The following is a 14,177-nucleotide window of genomic DNA, read 5'->3' on the forward strand; positions in this document are numbered from 1 at the left end:
ATTATTTTATTTTTAATTAAAAAAAAAAAAAAAATGAAATAAGGACAGGTCCAGATTTTGTTCAGCCTCTTCAATTACTTCCTGGCAGCAAATTATATCTAATAATAGATGATGAGATTTTATCATGTAGTCTTCTATTGTGAAAAACACTGCGATATGGTCGTACTTCTAAAACTAGCCACGAGAGGGCGACCAAAGCACATGTATTGTTTGCTAAACCAGAGAAGAAGAGCGGCCTGCTACGTCATGTTCATGATGTCTAAACCAGCTTCCTGTTATTTAGCCTGAGAAGCAAGCAGCTCGTCTTTATATCATCTTTTAGTTTGTTTTCGGTTAAGTTTGAAAGCTCACATTTGGTACTTCATGGAGACTCAGAGCTTATCATGAAGCTCCGGGTGCAGAATGACAGGTGAGCACAAGCTATGTCCGTTAGCTGCTAATGCTAACATATATATATATATATCTGTCTAGTAAGATAAAAAAAATAATAATAATACCATGAAACAGTTTGACAGGTTTGACTTAAGGCGTTATAAACCATATAGAGGCTGTGACAGGGATTAATTTGCTCATCTAGGACTAAACACTATGAAGGATTTACTCACAGCAGTTCTCACAAACGAAAGTATTTATGTGAGTTACATTTATAATAATGTTCTAATTATTATGGTTCCTGTATTATTATGGGAGAAATTATTTTAGATTATGTAGATGGTAAATTATATTCTAGAACAGAATGCAACTTTTACAACAGTAGCGACAAAAATAAGTTTGTCTGATCCGAGGGCCACATTATTAACAATATTGTTAGCATTCAGAATTAAGACCAATCTGAGCATTAATACAGGAAAGAAGAAATAATTTGATCTGATAAGTGTGTTTTTGGTTCGTTTTGTGTGTTGTATATGTTTCGGTGTTTTTGCACATTTTAATTAGTTATCTTTTGAATTTTTCGAGTTAGTTTTGGTCATTCTTTTGTGTTGAAATGCTGTTTACTTTATTATAAAATATATATATATATATTGTATATGTAAGAAGAAAGGATAATGCTACGTTGGCACTTTACCATCAGTTCTAATTAGAGCTGGGTATCATGGCCAATTTCCTGAATTGATTTGATTCCGATTATTATGGTTTTGACTAGGCTTTACACCGATCTGATCGGCTATATCGGATCAACCGATATTTTGCATTTTATGCAATTAATTGGATTGGCTGTAATATCTTTATCATTGACGTCATTGTCATGAGGAAACTTTCTGTAGATGCTCCCATTGCATTGTTTTATCCGTCTCGTCGAAGAGTTATTTGCTTTACATCACACGGCTATATTTCACTCTCATTTGTGCACAAAGGTGGAAACCTATGAGCAAACGGCAAAAATGTAATTCGGTTGGAGCGGAGCACCGGACTTCTTCCCCAGTCTACCGGCTCTGAAAGTGGGGAGTGTGTGTGTGTGCGTGTGCGCAATGCGCTCCCGTTTACTTTTGCTTTCATACTGGAGACTTCTGTCCGTTTCAGGGCGGTGGTGGACACAGAAGCGCGTGTGCATGTGTATGGGCCACCTCCGCTGTGCACCTGTGAATACGGATTATAAGCAACAGCAGGTTTTGCAATGCCACAGTCAATAAATATGTATTTGATGCTAATGCTAATGCTAGTGAAGGCTTCATGTACGTCCACTGTGGTCAGCCTATGCAGCTTCCTCTCCAACTCTCTTGTAGTTTCTTCACAGCAGTCATTGAATATGACATGGGTCTCCAGTTTAATTCAACAGCTGCAACGTTTATTTTGCCCATCACTAAAAACGGTATACAGTTTATAGTCGATCTGCTCCGGTTTCGCACACTGGTCGAGCGACTAGGGCATTAATTCGCAGTTAAAGGGCCACGCACCCACACGATTTAGATTCTGTATTGGTCTTTCAAATTTTACTTGATATTAACAAGATTGTTCCAAACTTCTGACTTAAATTGGGACGACTTACCAAGTGGAGCTTCATCTGCATCCACCATGTTTGCACTGAATGCACTCTCGCATTGAGCAGGCCCAATAGTCGACGTTGCCAACGCCAGACTATAGCGTGAGACTAGTGGGGTTAGAGTAAAAATGAAAATAAAAAATCATTTTCAGCTCCTATGAATTGATTTTGGATCAATTAAAAATTCTTTTTTACTCAGCTCTAGTTCTAACTGAAGAGTTTACAGCTATCCTCTGGTCGTTTAATAAAAGGTAAAATGTTTCAATGTGTTTCTTGTGTCTGAGGACAAATGCTATGTTTTTGCTATTCATCAGTAGTCACAGTGAGAAACAAAGAAATGCTGTGAAAATGAGCATGTACGCATTGATAATTGATTGATAATTAAATTACAGTTTCAATAATCTTAATCGGATTAAATCATGTTGCCTAAAGAATTCCACCTCTATAGTATACAGTATAATAAGTCAATGGTTTTAAGGTTCTTTTCTTTGCTCTGTGCTGCAGGAGCGACTTCAGACGAGCAGTAAAACTTGGGAAATCTCCAGCTGTGATGCAGCCCACCTCCTGTGAGCAGGAGAATCATGCAGGAAACGGTTTATCCCTCAACCTGCAACCAGAGCTAGTGACGAGGACCCCGGCCGTCCCCGCGGCCACTGCTGCCACTGTCCCAGCAGCGAGTAGCGACGTGCGGCTGCACATGAGCAACGCTCCAGGGGATTCAGGTGGAGCTGCAGCACCCAGGCGATCCAGGATCAGCTCCCACGGTCATTCACATGGAAATCACCGAATGCACCACCACCAACACTCCGCCACAGAAGCTGAATCGGACCCGCCCGACCCGGACTCCGGGGAACCCAGTGGCACCTCGCTGTCCGAGCTGCGCTGCGTGTTCCGCTGGCTGCAGAAGAGTCTGCCTTTCCTCATCATACTGTGCTCCAAGCTGGTGGTCCAGCACACTCTGGGTAAGGAGTCGGACTATGGAGGGAGGCTCACATTCTGCTCCACTCAACACAGAACCCTCTGATCATTTCTCTCCATCTTCTTTCACCAGGGTTAGCTGTGGGCGTCGGCCTCTTTACAACTTTTTTATATGTGAATAAAAGCATCCAAACTCAAGTGTTTCTTCAGGTACGTGGAGATCTAAAGCAGGAGTGATGAAGACTCTGTCACTGATGATGATGATGATGCTTCTCTTTTCCTTTAGGATCGTCACTCCAAGCTACAGTGTGTGTGGCTCCTAGTGTTCCTGATCAGCACCAGCCTCCTGCTTTATTACACCTTTCTCACTGAAGCACTTTATCGTTGGTGAGGCAAAACACCCCCCCCCCCCCCCCACACACACACACACACACACACAACAACAACAGAAAGTTTACAAAAAAGCTAAATTATTGTTGTGTGTGATTCAGTCGTATACCAAAATCCATTTAAATTGAAAAACATTGCTTCTCATGTCAAGTATTGTTAGGCGATTAATTGAGGTTAATCGAGGTTAAGTAATTACATTAGATACATTTTTTTAATAGAGTCCCAAAGCTAAATATTTTGAATGGATTGCATATGATAGTTATTTCCATGTAAATTTTATATTGAAATGTTGTTGCCCTTTGCAACCCTTGTCACAGTTCTAAAAGAAAAAACAAAAGTGAGTGCACATGAAGGTTCACTACACTACATGTAGAATTGATCTATGACCACATCTGCACACATAAAGGCATATCAATATTTAATCATCACCAAAATATCACTATACTGTATATACAAGGTTAACATATTTCCCCAGCCTTTCTATGTGTGCATGTAATACATGGCTGTAATAATACATTAGTTTAACTAGTAGGTGTTAGTTATGGGTCCATCTGTGACTAATCTAAGAACGTTTGTCTTTCTTTTTCCTGCAGCCTGATCTTCCTCAGCCCAGGTATTGAGCTGCTGGGCTTCTGGGAGACTCTGTGGGCAGTGGGCATCACTAATTTTATTATAAAGTTTCTCTTTATGGGGATTAAGTGCCTTATTCTACTGCTGCTGCCCTCGTCCCTGGTGAACTACAGGAGCCAGGTAACACTGCTCAGTTCCTTTTCAGTGCTGTGGGTACTTTATACCAGTGTGTAATGAAGGATCTGATCCACTGACCGTCTCCAGGGGCGATGGCTGATGCTGACGGAGGAGCTGGGTCAGGTGCACCAGGCTACAGCTCCTCTTCCTCTGTGGTTTGGGTACCTGGTGTCTCAGCAGGAGAGTGAGGGCACCCCTGGGTTCACCGTGGGTGTTCTACTGGCTCTGCTCTACCTCATCCTGAAGGTGATTCACGTCCACCAACTTATAGACACTTCCTGTACACTGTTTGGACTGTAAAAAAAATGGACGGGACAAGCTCCCTGGTTGAGTGAAGCTTTTATTTTTAGAGCTCCCCCTGCTGACTGGCTACAGTATAGGTCATAAGCCCCGCCTCCTCAATGATAACGGATGGGATGTGGGTCAAACTAGTTAAAATACTCATCACAATTTGTTTCCAAACCTAAACTCTGCTGTGATCATTAGTTATTATCACCCTACATTATGTTCAAGTGCATATTTTTCAATCTGTGAAGTTTGTTTTTAATACGTTATTTGAGGTTGAAAAACAGGATTTGACGTCATATGACGATGATTGACAGCTGCGGGTCTCTCTTTGTGATTAGCAGTTACGTCATGAAGGAAAGCTGAGAAGCCTGCTTTTCTTAATTTTTAAATAGAGTATGTTTAGATATTTGAGCTGAAATATATCATGGTTTTGTACTAACGTTGGTAGAATTGGGCGGGGCGTGTTACCAGGGCTCGTTCCGCCAGAGTGAACTCAAAGAAGTCCTGTCATTCCTAAAGCCTCCAAATTTCACTTTGAATATTTACCTAATTTCCTTTTCAGAATTTGTTAGTCTGAAATGCAAAAAGACCCGAATTGTAATGTAAAAACTGGTCAATTATGTAATAAAAGTGCTGAGCACGAAATGTAATTTTAAGAAAAACCGTCAGATCTGTAAGCATCCATGGTGAGATTTAGACAACATTGGCGGCGTGTGGGGGGAAGGCCAAACGTTGAAAACAATTTGTTTTTGTTTCAAGCCAACGCTCTTTCAGTAGCCTTGAAGTCTCTGGTCTCAGTAAATCCAATTGTGTGGGATCAAACAGCAATTGGCCAAGACATCCTCTCCATCCTCTCTGAGATCGATTCAATTCCATGCAAACGCTCCAGAGTAGCCTCTTGCTTACTTTTGAGTTTGTTCATCGTGATAGTCTGAGAGTTCAGTGCCCCGCTTCATCCTTCAGAGATGACTGGCAGCCTTCCCAAAACAGCTGCCAACATAATACAGACTTTACCATAGATCAGATAGCCGCCAGCTCTAATCAACAGCATCCCTACTATCATGATTCCAATCATGTAAATATCGTCCACGGAGATTAAAGTCAGGCACACAACTTCCTGTCTATCCCAGGAATCCATCTTGTATCCGGCTGCAAACGTTTCATCAGAACACGCAGGCTCACCTCGACCTCGTCTTCTCATTGAGAAAATGTGATCAATAGCATTAAGTGACCAGCTGACCATTTCCATAATTTCAGTTTTTGGATGAATACAGATAATCTACTAGATCCACTGGACAGCAGACAAAACAAGCAGCTGGGGCAGATGAGGTGGAGGGTAGGAGCAAAGAGAAGCAGAAGAGAGGTTTTCCTATTATGGGAAACCGGAGGAACTTTAATGTACGTGTTGGTTTTAAAGTGACATGTTTCTAAAGGGAAATCCAGTTTGTCTTCTGTGTAACAGGATGTTTCCTCTATAGACAACGTAACATGAGTCAAACATGTACCAAAGTGCTGCTGGATCAACAACAGGTCAATTCTGAAAGAAAGATCACATAGGAAAGCTTTACAGGATGTACAGTATAGGACTAATATGAGCAGCAACTGTTGATCCAATAGTCTTTAATTGGAAATTAAACTCAGGTGTTTACCCTATCCGTCAATATTGTATAAAGAAATAATTGTCATGTTGATTTTTGAGCCCATCTCACTTTGAATGTTTATTTTGATGATTATAATGTATATACTGTATGCTTGAAATTGATTGTTTATTCATTAATTTAATGAATAATGTTATTTATTCATTTTGTGAGCAGGATTATTTCAAAAGTATGTAACAAATTTGGATGAAACGTTAACCAAAGATAGTCCTTACATGGGTGATTACATGGGTGCTCAAATGTATATTACATTTTGGGGGGATCTGGATTAGTCCTGTGATTTCTGTTTTGGCGATAAATAAAATAACAATACCTATAACAGGTAGGGGTCTAGAGACACCAGCACACTGGGAAGTAGAGTTTCAAAGGCTTTGCCACTTCTTACACACACGCTGTGTACTTTTGGTGTCAGTCGTCTCACTCCAGCAGCTCTTCTGCAAGATGTAAAGCTGGTGTGAATAATAACAATGCGCTACACCTGTGATTAATCAGCAACAGTCCCTCCCTGAATCACATCCCACACAGGCTCTCCCTACTATTTTAACCACCCACAACAACCTCTTATAATAATAGATTCTTATTTTATAGCTTATTTTTTATTGTAATGCTTGTTTTATCCTTCGCTCAGATGGATTTCTGAGTGCTTCCTAACCCAGAACAAGCCACACTACAGAACTCACTCACACATGCTGTCCCGTACAGGAAAAAAAAAAGCCAAAAGTGGCACATATTGTGCAGCTGTTTGTTAATGAATATGCCTTTTGTATCAGCAAATTTAACCCAGAATTATCTATATGGTAAGATTGTGAGTTAAAAACATCAAGAATTATATTGTATATTGACATTTTGAGAAAAATAAAAAGATATACGTTTGTTTCATATCGCCCAGGATACATATTCAGATTCTGGATCAGTTTTGAAAAATATCCCTGTTTTTCTAAATTTGAGAAAAGGAAAAAAAAAAATCTTTTCATAATTGACTGATCTGACTCAAGTGATGTCAGGTTGAACCTTCAATTAGCACCAAGTTGTTTATTTCATCATGATTTTTCTTTCATAAATGGGTGCTCAATTTCTTCCAAGAAAGTGTGAATGAATGTATTTAAAGTGTGTGTGTGTGTGTGTGTGTGTTTCAGCTTTTAGGTTTGTACACCCAGGGCACATCGCTATTGAAAGCTGTGAGGCTGTTGCTAACAGGCGAGGTGAGTCCTGAGCTCCACACTCACTCTCGACTCATTCTCAGTTGTTTTCTTAAGTTATTTCTGTGTTTCTCAGGCCGTAGGAATGCCAGCGACCAGGAGCCAGTGCAGCGAGGCAGGAGACGTGTGTCCCATCTGTCAGGGAGACTACAGGGAGCCTCGAGCTTTAATCTGTCAGGTACACACACACACACACACACCCTGCACTGCGCTAGTAGGGCCCTATAATTTTTACGTTAACGGAATCACGGAGGGAATCAACCAATGAAAATGAAATCCATTGTTAAACGCTGGAATTCACAGAATGTTTTCCAGGACCGCTCTTTAGGTGCACCGGCCGCCCCCCCCACCGTCCTCTTTGCTTCAAACACCATCTAAACTGCCAAAAAGCTACGCAACTCAACACTCATTCCTAAATACAGAGCCACCACTGAAAAGTGCAGTCCGTAACTTTCAGATCCCTCCCTCCCCACTGCTCTCTTGCCCTGCCTCCAAACTTTCCAAAGTCCCTGCCTCAGAGGAGCTAACAAGCTAATGTTAGCCCGACAGCAACATCACAGTAACATAACATACACCGTTAAAAGCATATTACTGCAGCGCTTCTCTCTCTCTATGTGCACACATGAACAAACGCACACGCACCGCAGAGTTCTAGTGTAACAATTACAAATCAAATATAATGTAAATCAAGCAGCAGTAATTACCTTTCAAGCAGAAAAGTCACCAATTCCATCTTCTACTCCTCCAGACCACACACTGTAAAAAAGATGGTGCTCCAGGCACTACCTTGCTATGAGCATTGCTGTGTTTTGGCCACAGCAGAAAGGGGCGGGGGCAGTGAGCAACAGCTGTCAGACAGTCCATCAAAAACAATCCTGGCTCTGATTGGTTCTTTTTTCTTGGTGCATTCTAGCAATCTGACAAAGGCTGCAGGAGCAGCAGGGGGCGGGACTCAATGAGCCTGTTTTTTTTCACACAAACTACTATCCATCCATCCATCTTCATACCCGCTTATTCCCGTTCAACAGGGTCGCGGGGGTCTGCCGGTGCCAATCCACAAACTACTAGTTTGATGTAAAGCTGTCCTTACATAGTGACAGCTTTAGCAAATATGACAAAAAGTCACTTTTATAAGAGTTACGGACTGCACCTTTAACTTTATTGCGTCTGTGAAGCTCAGCTCTTTTCTCATCAAGCGCTGCAGCGCTCCATGAAAACATGATCAGCTTCACCTGCTCAGAGCGTTTAAACATCTCATCAGAGCTACAGAAGATCTGTAGATAAAGTTGTTCTGTTGTTGTGGACGAGACCATCGATACCAGAGATTGTAGAGTCTGAAACATCACAGTTTAATAATAACTTCTGATACTGTTAAATATTCTGGCCCCTAGTGGAGAAATAACTGACGCATCCTTGTGTCCATTTGTTTTTGTTTTATCATTATGGTCTGGAATGATGTCATCAGGATCTTTTAAATTAGGTTGATCAAAACTTAATCAATATACCTGATCAGATTCAGTAAACCATTGATCTCTGAGGGTGGGTGACGTTAATGCTGTTCTTATATTTATGACAAATAAATAATTAAAAAGGAACAGTCAGAATAATCCATGTCACTACAACTTATATCTTCCTTTTAATTGTAGTTTACTCATTATTTATAATTATATACAACAGAATTTTTTTTTTTTTAAAAAGTGTAAAACACAGAATTAGGACAAAAATAAAATGATTTTATATGGCCCTATGCTCGGCTCCATTTGTGCTTTAAACGTGTTTCCGTTGAAGGCTGTTTTGGAGCCTCGTAACACTCGTGAAATCTCATCCTGTGAGATTTCTCTGCAGGAAGACGGACGCTCCAAACTAATATTTTTTAAGCACAATGCTAAGGAATGTCTCGGTCTCCTCCGCGTGAGGAAAAAATGTTTCCATTACACATTTCAAAATCAAAACGTCTGAAAAACCTCCTCATGAAAGCGTAGATACTTTTAAGCGATTTCAGTGTTTTTTCTCAACTCAGATGTTTCTATTCCCTGTTTTTATTGAACTGTTTAGATTTGTGTCATGAAAACGCAGCTCGTGCCTCTAACAACGCGCTTGTCTCCTTTTCAGCACATATTCTGTGACGAGTGCATCGCTCTGTGGTTTAACCGGGAGAAGAGCTGCCCGCTGTGTCGCACGGTCATCACAGAGAAGGTTTACAAATGGAGGGACGGGGCCTCGTCGCCACACCTGCAGATTTACTGAGAGGGTTCCCAGATGTTGTTCCTTCACAGCTTTTTAAGGCCTAATGTGGTGCACACTGCTCAGAGTACGGCTCTGTGGGAACATTTCTCACTTACTGTATTTATTTTCACCCTCTAAACTATTCGACTAGTATTTTTCTTTTTCCCATTTTTGCTTTACACTTGTGTTGTTTTGATTTTCACATTTTAAAGAGTATTTTTTTCCCTCTCAGGCACGAAATAGTGTTGTTTCTACTTGTAAATATGAAATCAAAGCAGATTTATATGAAAGCAGTATTTTTCAGTGTGGCTTATTAATGTTACATTAAAAAAGACAGATTTCAAAGATAAACCAGCTGCCACACCCTCACAAAGCTCCGCCCCCTCACAGTGGATCAGTTGTGTGATTAAAGAGCCACATGTTGTTCTTTGCTTGTGAATGTAAGCACAGCTCGTCTGTGTTTAGCACCACGTGTGTGATGACGACAAACACAGCTACACAAACAGTTGCTATGCAATGGACGGATCAACACTTTCTCTCCTTGTTCTTCTCACCTGATGAAAAGAATACATTCAAACCTCTGAGAAATTATTTTTCTACGGGGCAAACTTAAGCCTGTTTTTGTAAAAACCAAAGAGCAAAACACATCTATTTTATGAATGAAAATGGTTCAGTTATTTTTATTCATCTCTTATTAAAGATTTATGTTGGAAATCACAGTCGTCCTTGGATTATTTACGTCTATGGAGTAAATGGGAAGCATTAACGAGAAATTTAGCTAAAAACGACAAACCTGTGTATTTACCGGTAGCTTGCATTTTTAGTACTTTTGTTGCCAAAAGTATCAGACTATGGTTTCAAATGTTTGGAACTGCAAATAAAACTCATACTAGACCAGTGGTTCTCAACCTTTTCAGCCCGTGACCCCCAAAATAAAGGTTCCAGAGACCAGGGATCCCCACTGTACCTGAATGTGGTTGAACACTTAAGAACACTCATGTGGAGACAGGACCATCTATAAGGGGGAATAAAGGAAAGAGATTTTTGGGGTCTATCCATAAAGTTAGTAAAATGATGGTCCATTGTTCTATGAATCTGTGATAACCACATTTATTTATCTCTGAAGTTTTTTAGTATTTGTGTCATAGCATATAGTCATCTTAATGTAATTTAAAACATAGGAACAATTAGTTTAAACTGGCCAATAATGGGCATGACAAATATTCAATCTAATTAAATTGGCAATAATAAATAAGCATGAAAATATAGTTCTGTCATTGTCCTGGTTTTAGTGCACAGGAAGTCACGTTAGGTGTAAATAGTACTGATAAATCCTATAGAAGTACTGTTACTTGATTGAGATCAAATCTTGCACAATTTATTATTTTCCACAAAGGCGTCTTTTTACGGCGCCCTCTAGGATGTGACCCCAAAGGCCTGAGAGTCTGCACCATATGACGCTGGACAGAAATAAAGGTATTAAAAGTAGCAACATAACCAAACAAAAGGGACTGGAGATCCTGGCCAAACTAAACTAAACTAGGACACTGGCCCAACCCTCCAAAGAGGGTTTTCGTGGCACGTCATCAAACCGGAAGTTGCCATATTGGAGGCAAGGCAAGGCAAATTTATTTATATAGCGCATTTCATACTCAAGGCAACTCAATGTGCTTTACATGATAAAACATTCAATTGTTTAAAATCAATAAGAACATTTAAAATCATCAGTAAAATCAATTAAAATCATCATTACATCAACAACATGACAAAAAATCTCTCTCTCAATCATATGCAGTAGAGAAAAAAAGTGCCTTTAACTTTGATTTAAAAATGTTCACATTGGATGCTGACTTCAGCTCCGCTGGCAGTTTGTTCCACTTCTTTGCAGCATAACAACTAAAAGCAGCATCACCATGTTTACTGTGAACTCTGGGCTCCACTATCTGATCTGTGTCCATAGATCTGAGAGACCTGCTGGGTTCATACCTGACTAACATGTCACTGATGTATTCTGGACCAAACCCATACACAGATTTATACACCAGCAGCAGAACTTTAAAGTCTATTCTGAGGCTGACTGGGAGCCAGTGTAAAGACTTTAAAACTGGAGTAATGTGCTCTGACCTCTTTGTTCTGGTTAAGACCCGAACTGCAGCGTTCTGAACCAGCTGTACTCAACAGGTACTCAACAGGTAAACAAAGTAGATCCCGAACATCAAACAGTTTGTCAGACAGTGAAAAAGGTTTGGAGTTTTATAGACTGCCAAAAGTTATAACAAATCAGGGAGAACAATATCAAGTTATCAGAGGAAAGGAGGAGCTTTGTGGATAAAGAACGATCTACGTGGCAAAAATCTGGACAACATCTGAATTTGTTTGGACCATTTCTTGTCAGGTAAGTGAATTGTTGATAGCAGCGGCTCTTAATTAATTTTCTATAATAATATAATTTATATCAAGCTACTGCATGTAGCATTCTTGACTTAATATAATCACATTTAATAGGCTGCTACAGTAGCAACACAGTTAAAATGTAGAGCTAAAACATGCTGTATTTCTCATTGTATTCCATGTAAAATGTCTGACCTTTATCAAAAGTATGACCCGGTTAGGATTAAAACCATCTAGTTGACAGACCCAAATGCAGGGATGGAGGCGGAGCTCAGGTGCATTATTCCAATATTTGTTTCTTGAGGCATTGTCAGACAAGCAGGGATTCGGTACACAGGTGGTCAGTCCAGGAAGGCAGAGCGAGGGTAAGAATGTCCAAATGCAGGGGAAACCCACTTACTGGCATGAAACCATAATAAATGTCCCAGCACTGACCTGAACCAAAGCCTCCCCATTTATACCCAGCATTTAATCAGTTGCAGCTGGAGACCAATCAGCAGTAGAAGGCTGCTGGGAGGGAGGCCAAGATTTCCTGCCTGCCCTCCAAAATAAAACCCCATCTTGACAGCAATAGACAGAAGACTCTCCGGACGAGGGAGCCAACTCGTATGGATCTGCACCACCAATAAACCGTAACTTGTCCAAATATCGTGCTTTTACCTGCAGACCAAGACCTTCCCTGTATGCCTTTGCATCTATAATGCATTTTGAGGAGCTTTTCTGTGGTTTCAGACATATATCCATCTCAGTGTTTATTCTCGAGTGCCTCCAATATGGCCACGCATCCGAGTTACTGCCCAGAACGTAACATAGGCGAAAACCCTCTATATACACCTAATATGCATTCAGAGTTTCATGATAATTTGAACACGTTTAGGCTCTCAAAAATGCAATCACTTTTTTGTCAGTAAAAATGACTTGCATTATAATAGGGTCCAACTTTACACTTTGTAATAAAGTATAATAACTTTGTAATAACAAACTTACAAAGTGTTGAGTCATGTCTGCTGCTGGTCTAATGTTGTACCTCCTCTCTCCTGGTCCTCTTTATACATCTCCTCCTCCCTCTCCACCTGATTACTGATGTGAATCAAGTGTTTGATGAGAGGGAGGAAGGGAAGGCGGAGAGGCACCAACTGTAACGCATCTGTTAAAATGTACAAATCTTTTAAAAATAAAAAAATACCAATTAATTCAATTTAGAATAGGCTCTAAGTATAGCTACATTTATAAACTCTAAAACTGAGAAAACAACTGGCATCCAATGTAGCTTTGGCAACGTGCATTAGGTTTAATCTGATTGGTCGGCTATGACGTGATGCATTTGATTGTTGTCTGGTTATTTTATTTTTTGTAGTTTCACAATGTCCGTTGATTATTTTAAAACAAGAAATAACAATTTACTCAGTCATGAATGGGTGTAGAAATGTAATGAATTACTTTACATCTTTTAAAACGTACTTTAGTACAAGTAAAATTACTGATTTAGAAATATACAAGAAAAAAAAGTACAAGTACCCATAAAAGCAACTCAATTACAGTAACATGAGTACTTTACAGCACGCCCATTGTTTGACACCAAAGTTTATTCTTATTTATCCTTTGTACACATGTATATACTGTTTTTCTTAAATGTTTACTTCAAAATAAATACAAAATCTAGATTTTAATTGAAGTACACAGATCCAGTTTAGAATGTATGGTTTTTAATTCAGACGTCTTTATGTACATCACACATACATCTTGTTCCCTCTCCTTTCACAATAAAGGATTCTTTTGTTGCACTCAAACAAAAGCATGTTGGTCACTTAAACTCCGACAGACAGTGGTGAGACACTCCCTCCCAGTCCCACAAACACACATACTGGAACCAGCAGTGACGTGCCGTGACCACTAGGGTAAGGGAGGCAGGGCGTTGCAAATCGAGACCACCAATGACAATTTCATATGTTTCTGCTGGCAAGTGTTAATTCAATTCAACTTTATTTGTATAGCACAATTTACAACAAACCCTGACTGCATGTCACTGGTAGGAAAAGTAGGCAGTGCCTACCCAAGGGTGAATTGATATTTTGATTATTTGTTTTAATTATAATATAATTATAAATTCTTTATTTTTCAATTTCCGATAGCCTACAGTACCTAGAAGTTTGAAAGTGTCAGCATTTTGCTTTTCATAGCCTAAATTACTGAACATTTCCTAACCGCTGTAAGGCAGGAGGCCACACCCCTTCTCAAAAGCACGTTGCTGCTCCGCCTCTGTTCCCATAGCGTGTTTTTATGTGTTTGCGCATGAGCAGTCGGTTCCACAAGATGAAAACCATTTACGTCCAAAGGCAGCTCTCTACACTGCCTTTGGACATAACGGTGCTATGCTAA

At 40.0% G+C, this 14,177-nt stretch overlaps 1 protein-coding gene across 1 annotated transcript; it reads left to right on the top strand.

Annotated features, from left to right (window-relative positions):
• Positions 1 to 225: 225 nt before the first annotated feature.
• Positions 226 to 10,122, top strand: rnft1 (ring finger protein, transmembrane 1). Its single transcript, XM_028467565.1, has 9 exons — positions 226 to 409; positions 2,486 to 2,943; positions 3,033 to 3,109; positions 3,186 to 3,286; positions 3,883 to 4,039; positions 4,124 to 4,282; positions 7,119 to 7,184; positions 7,258 to 7,359; positions 9,294 to 10,122. The coding sequence occupies exons 1-9, from the start codon at positions 384 to 386 to the stop codon at positions 9,426 to 9,428; spliced, it is 1,281 nt and encodes a 426-aa protein (XP_028323366.1). The 5' UTR covers positions 226 to 383; the 3' UTR covers positions 9,429 to 10,122.
• The last annotated feature ends 4,055 nt before the right edge of the window (positions 10,123 to 14,177 follow it).

This window comes from Gouania willdenowi, chromosome 14 (genome assembly GCF_900634775.1).
Source record: "Gouania willdenowi chromosome 14, fGouWil2.1, whole genome shotgun sequence".
NCBI lineage: Eukaryota > Metazoa > Chordata > Actinopteri > Blenniiformes > Gobiesocidae > Gouania > Gouania willdenowi.

What these genes read in the sequence shown, in the direction of transcription:
- rnft1 (XM_028467565.1), top strand. Translation starts at nt 384, where the DNA reads ATGAAGCTCCGGGTGCAGAATGACAG. An exon ending in TGCTCTACCTCATCCTGAAG is followed by an intron (nt 4,283 to 7,118) that starts GTGATTCACGTC and finishes TGTGTGTTTCAG; the next exon opens with CTTTTAGGTTTGTACACCCA. An exon ending in CTCGAGCTTTAATCTGTCAG is followed by an intron (nt 7,360 to 9,293) that starts GTACACACACAC and finishes TCTCCTTTTCAG; the next exon opens with CACATATTCTGTGACGAGTG.